The sequence below is a fragment of the Ostrinia furnacalis genome, unplaced genomic scaffold (assembly GCF_004193835.3).
Source record: "Ostrinia furnacalis isolate ACB-3 unplaced genomic scaffold, ASM419383v2 OfSCF0077, whole genome shotgun sequence".
Lineage (NCBI taxonomy): Eukaryota > Metazoa > Arthropoda > Insecta > Lepidoptera > Crambidae > Ostrinia > Ostrinia furnacalis.
In genome coordinates, this window is record NW_021130316.1 from 433,542 (window position 1) to 447,849 (window position 14,308).

The 14,308-nt window shown below is 40.0% G+C and overlaps 1 protein-coding gene across 3 annotated transcripts in view; it reads left to right on the forward strand.

Annotated features, from left to right (window-relative positions):
- The window catches only part of Btl (fibroblast growth factor receptor), a 115,029-nt gene that overhangs the window by 95,511 nt on the left and 5,210 nt on the right, over positions 1-14,308 (forward strand). For 2 of the 3 annotated variants that reach the window (XM_028302135.1, XM_028302127.1), the window contains 10 exons: positions 4,529-4,652; positions 5,506-5,630; positions 6,489-6,640; positions 6,969-7,101; positions 7,807-7,995; positions 9,177-9,394; positions 9,867-10,002; positions 10,632-10,888; positions 11,490-11,727; positions 13,636-13,825. In XM_028302135.1, the coding sequence (XP_028157936.1) occupies positions 4,529-4,652; positions 5,506-5,630; positions 6,489-6,640; positions 6,969-7,101; positions 7,807-7,995; positions 9,177-9,394; positions 9,867-10,002; positions 10,632-10,888; positions 11,490-11,727; positions 13,636-13,825 (1,762 nt within the window). Of the gene's footprint in view, positions 1-4,528; positions 4,653-5,505; positions 5,631-6,488; positions 6,641-6,968; positions 7,102-7,806; positions 7,996-8,372; positions 8,573-9,176; positions 9,395-9,866; positions 10,003-10,631; positions 10,889-11,489; positions 11,728-13,635; positions 13,826-14,308 lie in introns of all 3 variants that reach the window. The other variant, XM_028302144.1, reaches the window with a different exon arrangement.

Sequence of the window (14,308 nt, forward strand, 5' to 3'; positions counted from 1 at the left end):
TTTTGATGTTTGAAAACAATACCCAGGCAGGTGATGATAAATCAATATACCTACAATTTAAATTCATTTGGTCTTGTTGATGCATTTTCCTTGACTAACTAACTTCTCTGAAATGAGCTTTAAATATTTTTTTTACTTAAATAGAAATTACACATTTTAATGCCACTTTTAAAAAGCAAGTACACATCCTTCAAGATAATCTCGAGAGTGAGTTAATCCAACATTAATGCAACTGTAGTTTTATTGGATTGCAACTAAAAGTGTACGTAATGAGCTTTAATGCTCAGCGCAGTTTACGATCGGGTCTTAAGTTCAGTGCCAGTTTAGGTCACGATAAATAAGTATTATCTGCACACTGAACTCTATAATCTATGGCTACAGATAAATTACACGTACCTAGGTATTAGACGCCGCAACATTTAAAACTGAGGATTTCCATAGTTCTAACTTGAAATCACAATTGCAGTCTTAATTTAAGTGTCTTTTCAAAGTAAGAACCTTAAAAGTTGTGTAACTGCCATAAAAACCGAGGAAGCTTAGAACTAAATAAAGCAAAAAGCACACAATTGTCATAGTCTTGAGAAATTACGTATAGTCCTATGTCACGAAATACGGTAGGTATTTCGTTAAGAGGTTGTTGATAAGGTCTCCTATCACAGGCGGATATGAGCCAATTTAGAAGATCATTATCCCAAATATGCAACTTTTCAAGACAGCCTCTCAAATGCTTAGTGCTCTGTGCGTGTGTTAACTGCGCTAGACGCTAGGTTTCCTCCGAAGATAATAACACCCTGGAAATAACGGTTTAACTTTATTCATATCTAATTATGTAGGTACTGAAGGAAATTATTCGATATCATGTTTTATTTTCCATTATAAATTACACTCGATAATTTAAAACATAATACGACGTATTATCAGTGTTTAACCATAACAAGAAGGGTAATAAGACTTGATTTAATAATGCAATGTCATGGAACTGCGGCAGTTATAATATGTGAGCATATTATTTTCTTAATTTTCTATCCTTGTAGATAGTTATTTGACTTTCTAATCTACGTGTATGCAAATTCAGTAATGTAACGTGATTTGATATTAAGTGCATTTTTAATCACTGAAGTTATTGATCGTGGTAAATATATTTATCCTGGAAGTTGAAAATGAGATGATAAGTTACCATCGAACTTTAATCTTTTTTCATTCTTTATGATTTTTAATACTTACTCTTCTTATTTATTTATTTATTTTTTGGGAAACATACAGTTACAATATAATTTAACTTAGGTGCAGTAAGAAAACACATAAAGTTGGTTTAGTTAAGTTATTTCTTGTATGGTTACACGTTTATATTTTATTCGTGAACAATGCTTAGGAAAAGTTGTAACGTTTCTAAGCTCCTCTTTAATTTGGCAATTAAAATATTAAAACGAGTACAAGAAACTTATTCATTTTGTTATTTGTAAGAAGGGTTTATTCAAATGAGAATCTGGTGCTGATTGACCACGGCTCAGGTCAGATCCCGACGATTGTGTAAACAAAGCGACTGCTGGAGAAATGGTTCGGTTTTTGTGCGCGGGCGCATCTGGCGCGCATGTGCAACCATAAAACGACCTTTGAGAACTTCGCAAAAACACCATGGACGGGAATGTGTCGATAATTTGAAATAACTGCCGATATTTTAACAATTTGAAGTAACTGTCAATTTTTATACTCGCGCGATATGCGAGTAGGTAATCAAGAAGTCAGAGTGAGTGCTGTTGATAAAAGGAAACTCAAGTTCGAAGATTTTAAAATATTGGTTTTTCAAAAAAAAAAACATTCTTTCATCATAAGTCTTATCACCTTGTAAGATATTAGAAATATCCTATGAGCATACTCAAGTACTTATTTTTTAAGCATTTACTCAACCTTAAGACCGTGCTACATGCTTTTGGACCTACATCTGCCGTTATCTAATTCCGACAGAACATAAAACAGTGCTAGGAATTGTAATAATTTACCCGTTATCGACACTCGTGTGGTTTTATCGACATCACTGCCTCCCCTGACGTCCCTATCGCCATAATCCACACACTACAAATCTCAGGGCCGTTAAAGCTTCAGTGAAACAAAGCACAGTGACTTTGTCTTGTCTGATGAATGGCTAGTTAAGTTCATGTTTGTTTTGTTTTAAATAATGTTTCATTCATAAAAGTTCGAAAGAATTTAGAACATTGTTTTTAACAACGGTTTTCAATTTGTAAATGTCTAAACAATAATTACTCACATAACGATCAGAGATGAATACGTTGTATTCTAATGAATGTTAAATGTATTAGACGCGTTGGCAAGATTCCTGATTACTGCATTTCCATAAGAAAACAAATAGTTAATGCCACACATCAGCTTACTTGCAAGCTTTAACATTACTTAAACGTCAACGGGCAAATAATTAGAACCATAACGACCCTCGATTGCAAAATTTTCTCACAGAAACAAACAAAAAGACAAATTGTCCTTACGACTCGGCGATAAGGTCGAAAGTGTAATTACTTTTCCCTGTATATCTGTATGCCACAACAGGTATCCTGTAGGAAACACAGGACGTGAGGGACGTCCATATAAAAAGCTCACTTAGTATTCAAAGCCACCTCCTGGCAAGTTTATGATCTGGGAATGACAGTACTAAGTGAAAAGTAATTTCAATATTGATTGGTTTATGTGCAAGCACAAACGGCGATTTATTTCAAGAATCCTCTTAATAGCTATTAAGATAAATTGAAATAAAAAATGGCATTCTTCAAGGCACTCACTGCGCCGGGACCACTCTTATTTTATCATAAAAATTCTGCATGATGTTGCTGTAATTGGCTATAAATAAAAACATGACACTTTTAATGACGCTTTTATACAGTTTTAATAAAATCCTGTCTTACACAATAACGTGTAGGCAGTAATTATTTTTAAACACATGCGTGATAGAAAACATTGTTTTGTTGTTATTCAGTTTTTTGGAAAAGGATTAGAAATGGTAATTTTACTTGTTTTGTCATTAGGGTTTCTGATTTCTCGACTTATTTTTTTTCTCGAGTTTCGGGAATTCTCGAGGCCAAAGTCTCGAGTTTTCTCGGGTCTCGAGTATTTTAATTAAAACTGTTGAAATCGGTTGAAATTTAATAAAAACACGAGTTTTTATTAATGTTATAATGTGTCTGGGTTATAATCAATAATACTGTAAAGTTTCAACAAAATCCGTTCAGTAGTTTTTGCGTGAAAGAGTAACAAACATCCAGACATCCACACAAACTTTCGCATTTATAATATTAGTAGGATAATTATAACTTAGTAATTAACTAAAGGAACAAAAGTCATAAAGTCGCGTGTACTTTAAGGATTAATAACCATAAATATCTGGAGCTCCAATTGAATCACTTGTTTTCCAAAGAACACAAGTCCAAATTAATTGAAAAATTACGATAATAAACCTACATTTACAAACAAAAAAAAACTTTTAAATAAATTTTTAAACTTAAAGATAACGACTTGAATAAACGTATTTACGAGTACCTAAACTAACAGATTGTTAACAAAAAATTTTCAGTCTTTAAATCAGTCAGTTATACAAACATAATAAAATATAGCATACTCGTAGGTGAACATTATTAGTTTCGGTTAAGATCATTACTTGCAAATCAAATTAGTTAAAAAAGGAAAGACTAGGCCAGTCTAAACGCAACGTTAACCTATTAAATAATTAAAAACTTACTTTTGTCTTAGAAAATAGGCTTTCAAGAATATTAAAGCTTCAAAATCGAAACTCGAGAATTCTCGAGCTCCAGTAATTTTTTTCTCGTCTCGAATGAAGCCAAATTTCTCGAGTTTTCTCGAGTTCGAGAAAGCTCGAGCAGAAACCCTATTTGTCATACATACAGTCATGTTCGGGTTTCTGATACCATGAACTTATGGGTACTTCTATTTCTTTAGTATTGAGTCGTACTCCGTGTAATTTCTGTAAATATGTTACACGGTTTATTTTGGAACTTTTACTGCGTATTTGCGATTGTATCGAGTTCCATTCGGTTCGGAGAACGGGATACGGCACGATTCCAACTGGCAGCCAATGCAACCGGATATTTCTTCACGTCTCCACTATCTGATAGGACTTCCGTGGTGATTCGACTTAATTTATTGAGATGTTCGGATACGGGCCAAAAGCGATGTGTAAATTAAATTCTTCTGAAATATTATTATAATGTTTTCTATGTTTACATTATTAAGGTCATTAGAATAACAAGCTTGAAATTCTAATTATGTCCAGTAAAGTGTCATTGATCTTTATCTGGAATATCTAGAACAACAGGTCGTCAATAGATGTGTTTGATGGCGTACCTATAAAGACATCTTCAGTTCATACTAAATACCGTGGCATCTAAAGCAGTTGAAACAAGATCGAATTTTCTACAGCAAAAGTCAAATGTGCCTACTGTATTTGAAGTTAAGGCAATATCTAAAGGGGTAATGAAATAAACCAATATTGTTCTTGTTGCAGATGGCACCCGCTCCCTGGTGGAAGCGGACATCAACGAGCCCCTTCGCCTCGTGTGCGGGATGGAGCGCAAGACTCCGGTGCATTGGTACAAGGATGGACAGCTTGTACAGAGCGCCAAGCAGATGTATGTCCTTTTCCATTAATTTAAAAAAAAAATCTTGCATTTAGATTTTAGTCAATCTTCAAAAAGATTTCGTTGTTTGTGATTTTTTTAAATAATTTGGAACTATGCACGAGATCAAACTGTTATCATTCAGCATATTATCTTCAATAAGTAACTGTATTTTGAAAGAGTATTTAAATCTCAGACATAAAAATAAAAATATCACAAAAACAACAACAAATTCTTCGATCCGACATCTAAATTAGAATCCAGATACGCACACACGCAGCCGACTTGCATCAATATTTGTGCAGTTCTATCCGCGGACCGAAAACACGCGATAACTCATATGCAACTCCCGCGCATACAGCTCTATTTGAGGCGTTCGAAAACAAACTGCCCATCAGGAGATGTATCAAATCAATCATTCAGAAATCACGGAGGAATGTAGTCGATTTGGAGAACATGCGAGCTATTTTGAATTGGCAATTTTAGATTCCACGCATAGTAACTGATTTTTTCAGCCAAATGACGTCCACTGCTGGACAAAGGCCTCCCCCAAGGTTTTCCACAATGAACGGTCCTGCACTGCCCGCATCCAGGCTCTTCCCGCGACCTTTACCAGATCGTCGGTCCACCTAGTAGGAGGCCTGCCCACGCTACGTCTTCCAGCCCGTGGTCGCCACTCGAGAACTTTCCTGCCCCAACGGCCATCGTCTCTACGAGCTATGTGCCCCGCCCACTGCCACTTGATTTTAGCAATTCTGCGAGTTATGTCGGTTACTTTGGTCATTTGGCTGAAACGAACTGATTTTTTATTGAAAATGCTGATTGTTGAAAAATAGGTGAATTTTGATTATTTTTCTGTTTCTAGGCTTCGAATAAGAGATTTCCAAGAAAAAGACGCTGGAGTCTACGCGTGCCAGAGCATCAACGATACCACCAAAGAACTGAGGGTCACCGTCATAGTGAAGACTGACAGTCGGGATACTTTAAGAGGTAACGATGAAAATTAGTTTTCATTTTCAGATTCTTGAGAATTTGATGTCTTTTAAGATACATACAAAGAACCAAAGAACATATTGACTTGTAAACTCTTTGAGCTTCTTTAAAAACAACCCACACGGCAAGAGTAGAACAAAATTTAATAGCTGCACAAAAGAACGAACTTCTATCCTTTACGTTTTCGGTTTGATGTAGTGCTATTTTCATGAATATTGACAACTTTATTGGCCAGATGTGCAAACATGCCAATTCTGTCTTTGGCTTCGCTGCAATATTGCGCTCATGTGGAAACTTTGGGAGCATTAATAATATTTTTGGAGGACACGATTATCGTGTGGACAATCAAAATAAATGGCTTCCCGTGTGAAATTATTTTCGGATGTCTTGGATTGGTAAAGTCAACGGTCGAATGTGGTTTATGGTTATCCCTGTTATTTATGATTTTTTCCAATCGTTTTGGTTAATATCCTTTGCAAATCAAATCTTCATGTAAATTAGAATGTTTATTACCCCTGTTGTATGATGGTCACCCATGTTCATTCCAGCGAATTTAAGTCTAGTTACTGCAGGAACAGGACCCTCTCTAATTTGCAAGAGGCGAATAGAAGATTTGATAATAATTCTACAACCCCTCTGGCCAACGTAGGCAGATGCTATAGCTGCGGTTAAATAGTAAAATCTCACAATCCTGAATCTACCAATATAATACTAAAAGCTGAGTTGCACCACTAAACTTTAACCGTAACTATAACGATAAATGGTATTTTTTGTATGTAGTTTGATAGATTTTTGACGTTTGTTAAAGTTAAAGTAAGATGGTGCAACTCAGCCTAAATGTTACTCATTTCACAGAGTACCAAGCAGACATGGACGTGGAGCGCCCTCTGCCGGAGATCCTGTCACAGCACAGCGCGCTAATGACCGCCGACGATGGCAACACCAGCGCCGAAGTCAGGCCCGACAACGGCTACAGGGATGAAGATACTGATGACCGGAACGAAAAGGTAGCTCTTTATTTCTTTTAGCCACAATGAGGACGCTCTTGGCCTGCATCTCACTTGATGGAAAGTGATGATCAGGCCGAAGGAAGAAATAAGCTTCACCCAGAATCCTCAAGCACAGAAGAACTGGCTATCTAACATCTAACTGCCGGAACATATTATTGGGAAGTCTTTAAAGTTCGTACGAAAAAGATCTTGGCGCAAGTTCTTAATCGAATATTTTAGTGGAGCACCTAAAGGTACCATTGAAAATCAACGCCCAGCCCCACGATTAGGTTCTAAAATTTTGGGACCAACGTATGACGTAACCTGTAATATAATTCGTTTGCAGGATCACCCCGGCTACGGACACGTGGACAACAGCATCAAGAAGTACCCGCCGCGGTTCAAGCATCCTTCCAGGATGTATTCCCTGGAGATGAAGCCCGCTGGCAGCCTTATCAGGCTGAAGTGCGCTGCTGAAGGTAGCTCGGTCTTTTTAGTCCAACAGTTATATCTCAAAGTTACATACGTAACATAGCTTAGGCTTCTTGGATTTGGATTGCAATGGACGGAAGTCGAAGCTTAACTTCGAGCTCCTCCTATGTTCTTCTGATTAATTTCGTTGCGGGTCTAGACAGTTAACTTTCCCTCGGTACAAACTTGACCTTCACTGGTTGGGTTTTTATTATGGTGCGCTGTAAATCCTGGCTACACAGGAGTTTCAGCGGTGCGAACGAGAGGTGAGCTTAGGCTTCTTTGCCCTAGAAGTTGGTTACAAACAGTACCTTCTTCTCAGAAAGTCTTATGTGTACAAACACCCAAATCTTATTAAAGGTTTTTTGCTGCGTCAAGAATTCGATGGACAGCTCACTAATATTTACTAGTATAATGTAACATCAAGTCGGAGTTAGTTAAACTCATCAACTAGTTAAACTCAAAGGCCAAAATACCCAAGGCTACCTTCATATACTGGGTGACGTATACTTACATAGGAACGGATAAAACCAACATTAAATATCCCTTGATACAACTTGACCATGACAGCAAAAATGTCGGGTAAACACTGTTGATGAACAACATCTATTACCCAAACTCTATTTATATCCAGACCTTTGAATATTGTGAGCCGTAACATCACTGCGAGTGGTGTAACTAAAAGCATTTTTACGAGCCATAAACTTTCGCAGGGAACCCGACGCCGAATATAACGTGGAGGAAGAACGGCGGGAAAGTGTTCAGGAGCTTCGGTCAGCCCACTTATGGGAAGTGGGCGATGGTTCTGGACGAACTGACCAAGACCGACAATGGGAACTATACTTGCATCGTCTGCAACGAGCTGGGATGCATCAATCATACCACCGAGCTTGGTGTTCAAGGTAAGGTGACACATTAAATTTTCTGGACTTAATTTTTAACTGATATCGAATAACTTAATGATAAGAATAATTTTCGTTGTATATTTACGTCAAACATGATATTTTGAAACTAATTGGTTCAGCCCAATTTTAAAAGTAGATAAAACGTACTTGCTACCTTACCTTTTCTTGCCTTGTCTCAAAAATTAAGTTAAACTCATTTTACAAAAGTTACATACAGAACAATAAAATTCTCTGAAGATAAATTTTGATCTGAATAACTTTTTAAAACGATACAGAAGAAAATTCTAGCGTAATTGCTACAGTTTACGTTCCTCCAAAAACATCTACTTGTACCACAAGAATTCCTAAATTAAGCTAAACCTGGGCATCCGTAGAGCGCTACCCATCGAGCCCTTACATAAAGGAAGGGTACCCCGGCAACCTCACGGTGCTGGTCAACGACACCGTCCGCCTGTCGTGCCCACCCATCTCCGACCTGGAGCCGCAAGTGTATTGGGTCCGAACCTCGAACAAGACGGCGGACGACGACGGGACCCCGCTCAATGAGACCGTTGTAGTCCAGAAACTTATCGAGGTTCCTAAACTGTTTTTACGGTGACGGCCATTTTGTAAACGGTGTAGGTGTCTATGGCGGCATTGGTTTAAATGTGATGAAGTCTTGCAAACTATAGACTCATTTTTTTTCATCATCATCAACAGCTAACATGATCTTCAAAGTGGGCAAATGGAAGAGATTTTTTTTCAAAGAGCAACTATTCTTTATTGTAAATGGTTCACAAGAACTCAGCATAGATTTAAGCTTGTGATTGCTCCAAATATTGTAATCCTGCCAATCACAGGCTGTAACCATGCTAAAGTTCAAATTTTGGTCAATAATGCCAGTTTCATCAAGTGTTGATGATGAAGCAAGTGCTATAGTTTTGCAAGATACATCATTCGTTTATTGTAACTAACGGGAAAAAATATTTGTCCTTATCATAATACACAATTGGTAAATGGTATCTATGTCCAAATTTAGGAGGCGGTAAAATAGGTGACGGCATTGGTGGTGGCAATATTGTGGTTAATTGTAACTAAATAGAATTATTAACAATAAAAATTTCATGTATATTGTGACTAACATTAGACAATTTCCTGTAAGCATTTCCACTAGCAATAACATAGGTACGTTTTTGTAGAGCGTCTATACGCCAAGCCGGTGTTGACGCAAGGCGCTGAGAATCAGACCCGGCTGATCGGGGAGACGGCTAGGTTCAGTTGCGAGTTCCTGACGGATATGCATCCCTGGGTGTACTGGATGTTCTTCAGGAAGGACCAGCGGCTGTACAATGACACGGTGGACGATCCCTCCGCCAAGGAGGTGATCATTACCAACGATAGCAGCAAGATCGTGGCGGTGAGGGCTCACCAACGGCCGGTGTGCGTGTGGCGCTTGGAATGTTGCATGGCATTGATACAATCTTTTGTTTTGCCAGAAAACTTCAGCTAATAGTCCTTAACCTTGCTCTCGAGATCTCAAAGGATCTCACTCAAAACATCGATGTTTTGAAAAGGTTCAAGTTTAAGTTTTCTGGTAACAACATTTTGAGTGTTGCGTGTGCTTTGTTGTCAAATTGCATTTCAATACTGTAGCTGTATTTTGTTGGCGTCTTGCATGGACTAGTGTAAAAAAAATTAAGGTAAGTACCGTCTAAATTTTTAGATCGAATGACTAATTCATATTTCAAGTCCGTTGACTCATTTCAAAGAATCCTGTAATTTTTAAACCTTTTTAGAATTATGCTTTGTTTTCTAATAGTGTGTGTGACAAGTATGTGTGTGTTAACTTAAAAATGCAATGACATCAAAGGTATACTCTGCATTTCCAGAGCGATAATGCGTCAGACAGACCCGAACAGCTGACAATTTACAACGTGACGAAAGAAGACGAAGGCTGGTACGTGTGTGTGGCGCTCAACACTTTGGGCAACACCACCGCGAAGGGGTACCTCACTGTACTTGAATGTAAGTAATCATCAACATCATTTCCGTCACAGGTTGTCCACTGTTGAAAATAGGCCTCCCCCAATAATTTCCACATCACACGGTTAGTAGCGGCCTGCATACAGCGGCTCCCTGCTACTTTTATCAGGTCGTCGGTCCACCTTGTGGGTGGACGTCCCACGCTGCGTTTTCCGGTACGTGGCCTCCACTCCAGAACCTTGCTGCCCCATCGGTCGTCAGTAACAAGAAATTATTACGGACGAATTTCAAATCAAAGTTTACAAAGGGATTAAATGTGTCAGATTAATGTAACACGCGACTTCCACCATATCACCGGTCCACCTGTGTTCCGACCCGTGGTAGCCACTGGAGAACTTTTCTGCAATCACAATCACTACATCACTACATAATATAAAATAAAGTCTCTTTCCGCTGTCTGTCTCTTTAGAACCACGCAACGATCTTTAGAACCACGCAACGGATTTTGATGTTTTTTTTTAAAATAGATAGAGTGACTCAAAAGGAAGGTTTGTAGGTATAGAACATGCATATTAAAGAAGAGAAAAGCCGGGAAATTCCATTGCAACTGTGCGAAGCCGGGGCGGGTCGCTAGTAAATTCATAAATATTGAATAGCATAAACATTTTCAGCTATCCCAGAAAAAGAGCCCGTCGACCACCGAAAGCACGCGCTCCTCATCAACATCTTAACCGCCGTCCTCGGCGCTGCATTCTTCGTGGCGGCCATCATAGTCGTCATGGTGTTCAAGAAGCTGAAGCGAGAGAAGATAAAGAAGCAACTGGCCATAGAGACGGCGCGGGCTGTTATCGTGACGCACTGGACGAAGAAGGTCACGGTGGAGAAGCCCGCGATGAATGGCACGGTGAACAGCACGGCTGATGGCTTGGTAAGTTACAGCATAGTTAACTAATTACTTGAGTATTAAAGTTGGGTGACAGTTGACAATAGGTTACAGGGCTAGTTTACATGGTATTTATTTTCATTTACCCAAATCGTCTGGTCATCGTAGATAGTATAGGTCTGTCTATAATAAATATGGAGAGAGGTAATAGAGAGAGTCATGCTCCTGCTGTGGAGACTAAATGACCTGATGATGATTTAACTTCGATAATCGTTTAGTGTTAGAAGAGTAGTGCCCGTTTTCACCATCAATCCTTAATTTTTAAGTGACCCCTATGATAACAAATAATATGAATTTTGTTTTCATAGGGGTCACTTAAAAATTAGGGATTAATGGTGAAAACGAGCATAGGTCTTCTAAGTTCCATGCCGAGCCAGATTTACCAACTTTTGTATCAACTCGAAGTAGATAAAATTTACGACGCAGACTATTGGTTTTTCCTCGCCATTACCTATCCCATCAGTAATTTGGCCACTGAACTAAAACCTCTAAAAGTGGCCCTCTTTAAGTTGAAAAGATTCTTAATTTTGATCATCTTGAATTCAATATCCAAATCACCGAAAGTAATCATAATTTCAATCCCCAGTTAATGCCAGTGGTGAAGATCGAGAAACAGAAGCTATCGCAAGTGCAAGGCAACCACGAGTCCATGCTGATGTCAGAATACGAGCTACCAGTTGACGTCGACTGGGAGGTGCCGCGCGCGTCACTCGCCTTGGGCAAAGTGCTGGGCGAAGGGGAGTTCGGGAAGGTCGTGAAGGCGGAATGTGTGGGCATATTGAAACCAGGAGTGCGGTCGGTGGTAGCTGTTAAGATGTTAAAAGGTAAGACACTTGGAAATCTTAGGATTAAGTAGATCAAAAATGAGGAGATCCGCAGGAAAAGTGACTGACTAGCCCGCTGAATTGCTAAAATCAAGTAGCAGTTGGCGGGGCACATATCTCTCGTAGAACTAAAATGTTAAAAGGTAACTTGGAAAACTTGGGATTATTTCCGTAGTTGACTAAAATCAAGTGGCAGTGGGTAGGGCACATAGCTCGCGTAACTGATGGCCGCTGGGGCAGGAAAGTTCTCGAGTGAAGGAAGACGTAGTGTAGGCAGGCCCCCCACTAGGAGAATTGTCGATGCTGTCTGAGTACGAGCTACCAGTTGACGTCGACTGGGAGGTGCCGCGCGCGTCCCTAGCCTTGGGCAAAGTGCTGGGAGAAGGAGAGTTCGGGAAGGTCGTGAAGGCGGAATGCGTGGGCATATTGAAGCCAGGAGTGCGGTCGGTGGTGGCCGTTAAGATGTTAAAAGGTAAGAACCTTGGAAATCTTGGGATTAAGTAGATCAGAAATGAGGAGATCCGCAGGAAAAGTGACTGACTAGCCCGCTGAATTGCTAAAATCAAGTAGCAGTTGACAGGGGAACATATCTCTCGTAGAACTAAAATGTTAAAAGGTAACTTGGAAAACTTGGGATTATTTCCGTAGTTGACTAAAATCAAGTGGCAGTGTGTAGGGCACATAGCTCGCAGAGCTGATGGCCGCTGGGGCAGAAAAGTTCTCGAGTGAAGGAAGACGTAGTGTGGGCAGGCCCCCCAATAGGTGGATTGTCGATGTTAATGTTGGAGTACGAGCTGCCAGTTGACGTCGACTGGGAGGTGCCGCGCGCGTCCCTGGCCTTAGGCAAGGTGCTGGGAGAAGGGGAGTTCGGGAAGGTGTGTGGGCATATTGAAGCCAGGAGTGCGGTCGGTAGTAGCTGTTAAGATGTTAAAAGGTAAGACCTTGGAAATCTTGGTATTGTAAGGAGGGTCCGCCTGGCTAGCTACTACCATCTTACCTAAGTTTGTCGCCATTACAACAATTTTAACAGCATTGTTGTGTTCCGGCAGTTAGAGGTAAGATAGCCAGTTCCTCCGTGGTTGAGGATTCCGGGTGAAGCTCGCTTCCACCTTCGGCCTGATCGTCACTTACCATCAGGTGAGATACAGGCCAAGAGCTTCCTCGTTGTGGATAAAAAAAAGGGGTCATTTCCGCGTGCCTCGCTAGAACTGGGCAAAGTGCTGGAAGAAGGAGAATTTGGGAAAATGTTAAAAAGTAAGATGCTTGGTTACCAACCCGTCTGGCCAGCGTGGGGAGTGTAGACCAAATCCTCCATTTTAATTTTGAAGAGGGTCGCTCCTGCAGTGGAGTCAAAATGACCCGATGATGATAATGATGATGAACACGCTTGGAAATCTTGGGGTTATATCCTCGGAGTTTCCCTGCTTGATCGAATCAGAAATGAGGAGAACCAAAGTAACCGACATAGCCCGCAGAATTGCTAACTTTCAACGCCACTTGGTTCCAATTAAAAGTCACATTTTTGGTCAACTCCTGTTCCTTCAATACTCTGTGATCTAGTGGTAAGACCACCTACTTCAGACGCGGAGGTCCCGGGTTCGATTCCCAGTGGGCGCAGATTTTTCTGTTCGGTTTGGCTGGTGGTAGGGCTTGTTCTAAGTCCGCCTGGCTAGCTATCTTACCTAAGTCTGTCGTCACAACAACAATGTTGACAGCATAATCAGTTAGATGTGAGATAGTCAGATCCTCCATGGTTGAGGAAACCGAGTGAAACTCGCTTCCACCTTCGGCCTGATCATCACTTACCATCAGGTGAGATACAGGCCAAGAGCATACTCGTTGTGGATAAAAAAAACTAAACTTTTTTCTAAATAAAAATACTAAATTGAATCATGATTTGTGTTCCAGAGGGCCACACTGACGCGGAAATGATGGCTCTGGTATCTGAGATGGAGATGATGAAGATGATCGGCAAGCACGTCAACATCATCAACCTGCTCGGCTGCTGCACGCAGGACGGCCCGCTCTATGTCATCGTGGAGTACGCGCCGAATGGAAACCTCCGGGAATTCCTGAGGAACCACCGCCCTGGGAACAGGTGGGTTTTGAAAAAGTTTCTTAGCTGCTAGTGCCCGCCATCCGCTCTGTCATCATGGAGAGAGCTATGAGGAAACTATCTCCATGCGAAACCCCCCGGTTTGGCGAAAGAGTTTCTTTGATTCTAGTCTAAAGCCAATACTAGGTATGCCCTCTAGTCTGCGGGCTGCTTATGTCATCGTACTCACCTGACTGAAATCTACATGAGTTTTTGAGGATCGTCTGGCCAGCGCACACAGGTGAAAATTGATCAAAAGTTGGCCAAAATTACGTTAAGTGTGTTTATGCCTATATATTGCTGTAGTCTGTCTAACATAATAGTTTAAAGGTGATTTAAATAGAAAAACAAACAAATGTTTTCATTGATGTATTTAGTCTTACTAATAATTTGTTAAAAATTTGATAAATTAAAAAAAATACAATTACGATGCAGAATTTATTTTTGGTTCTTTTAAAAGTTTTATTACATCTTAAGGATAGGGAA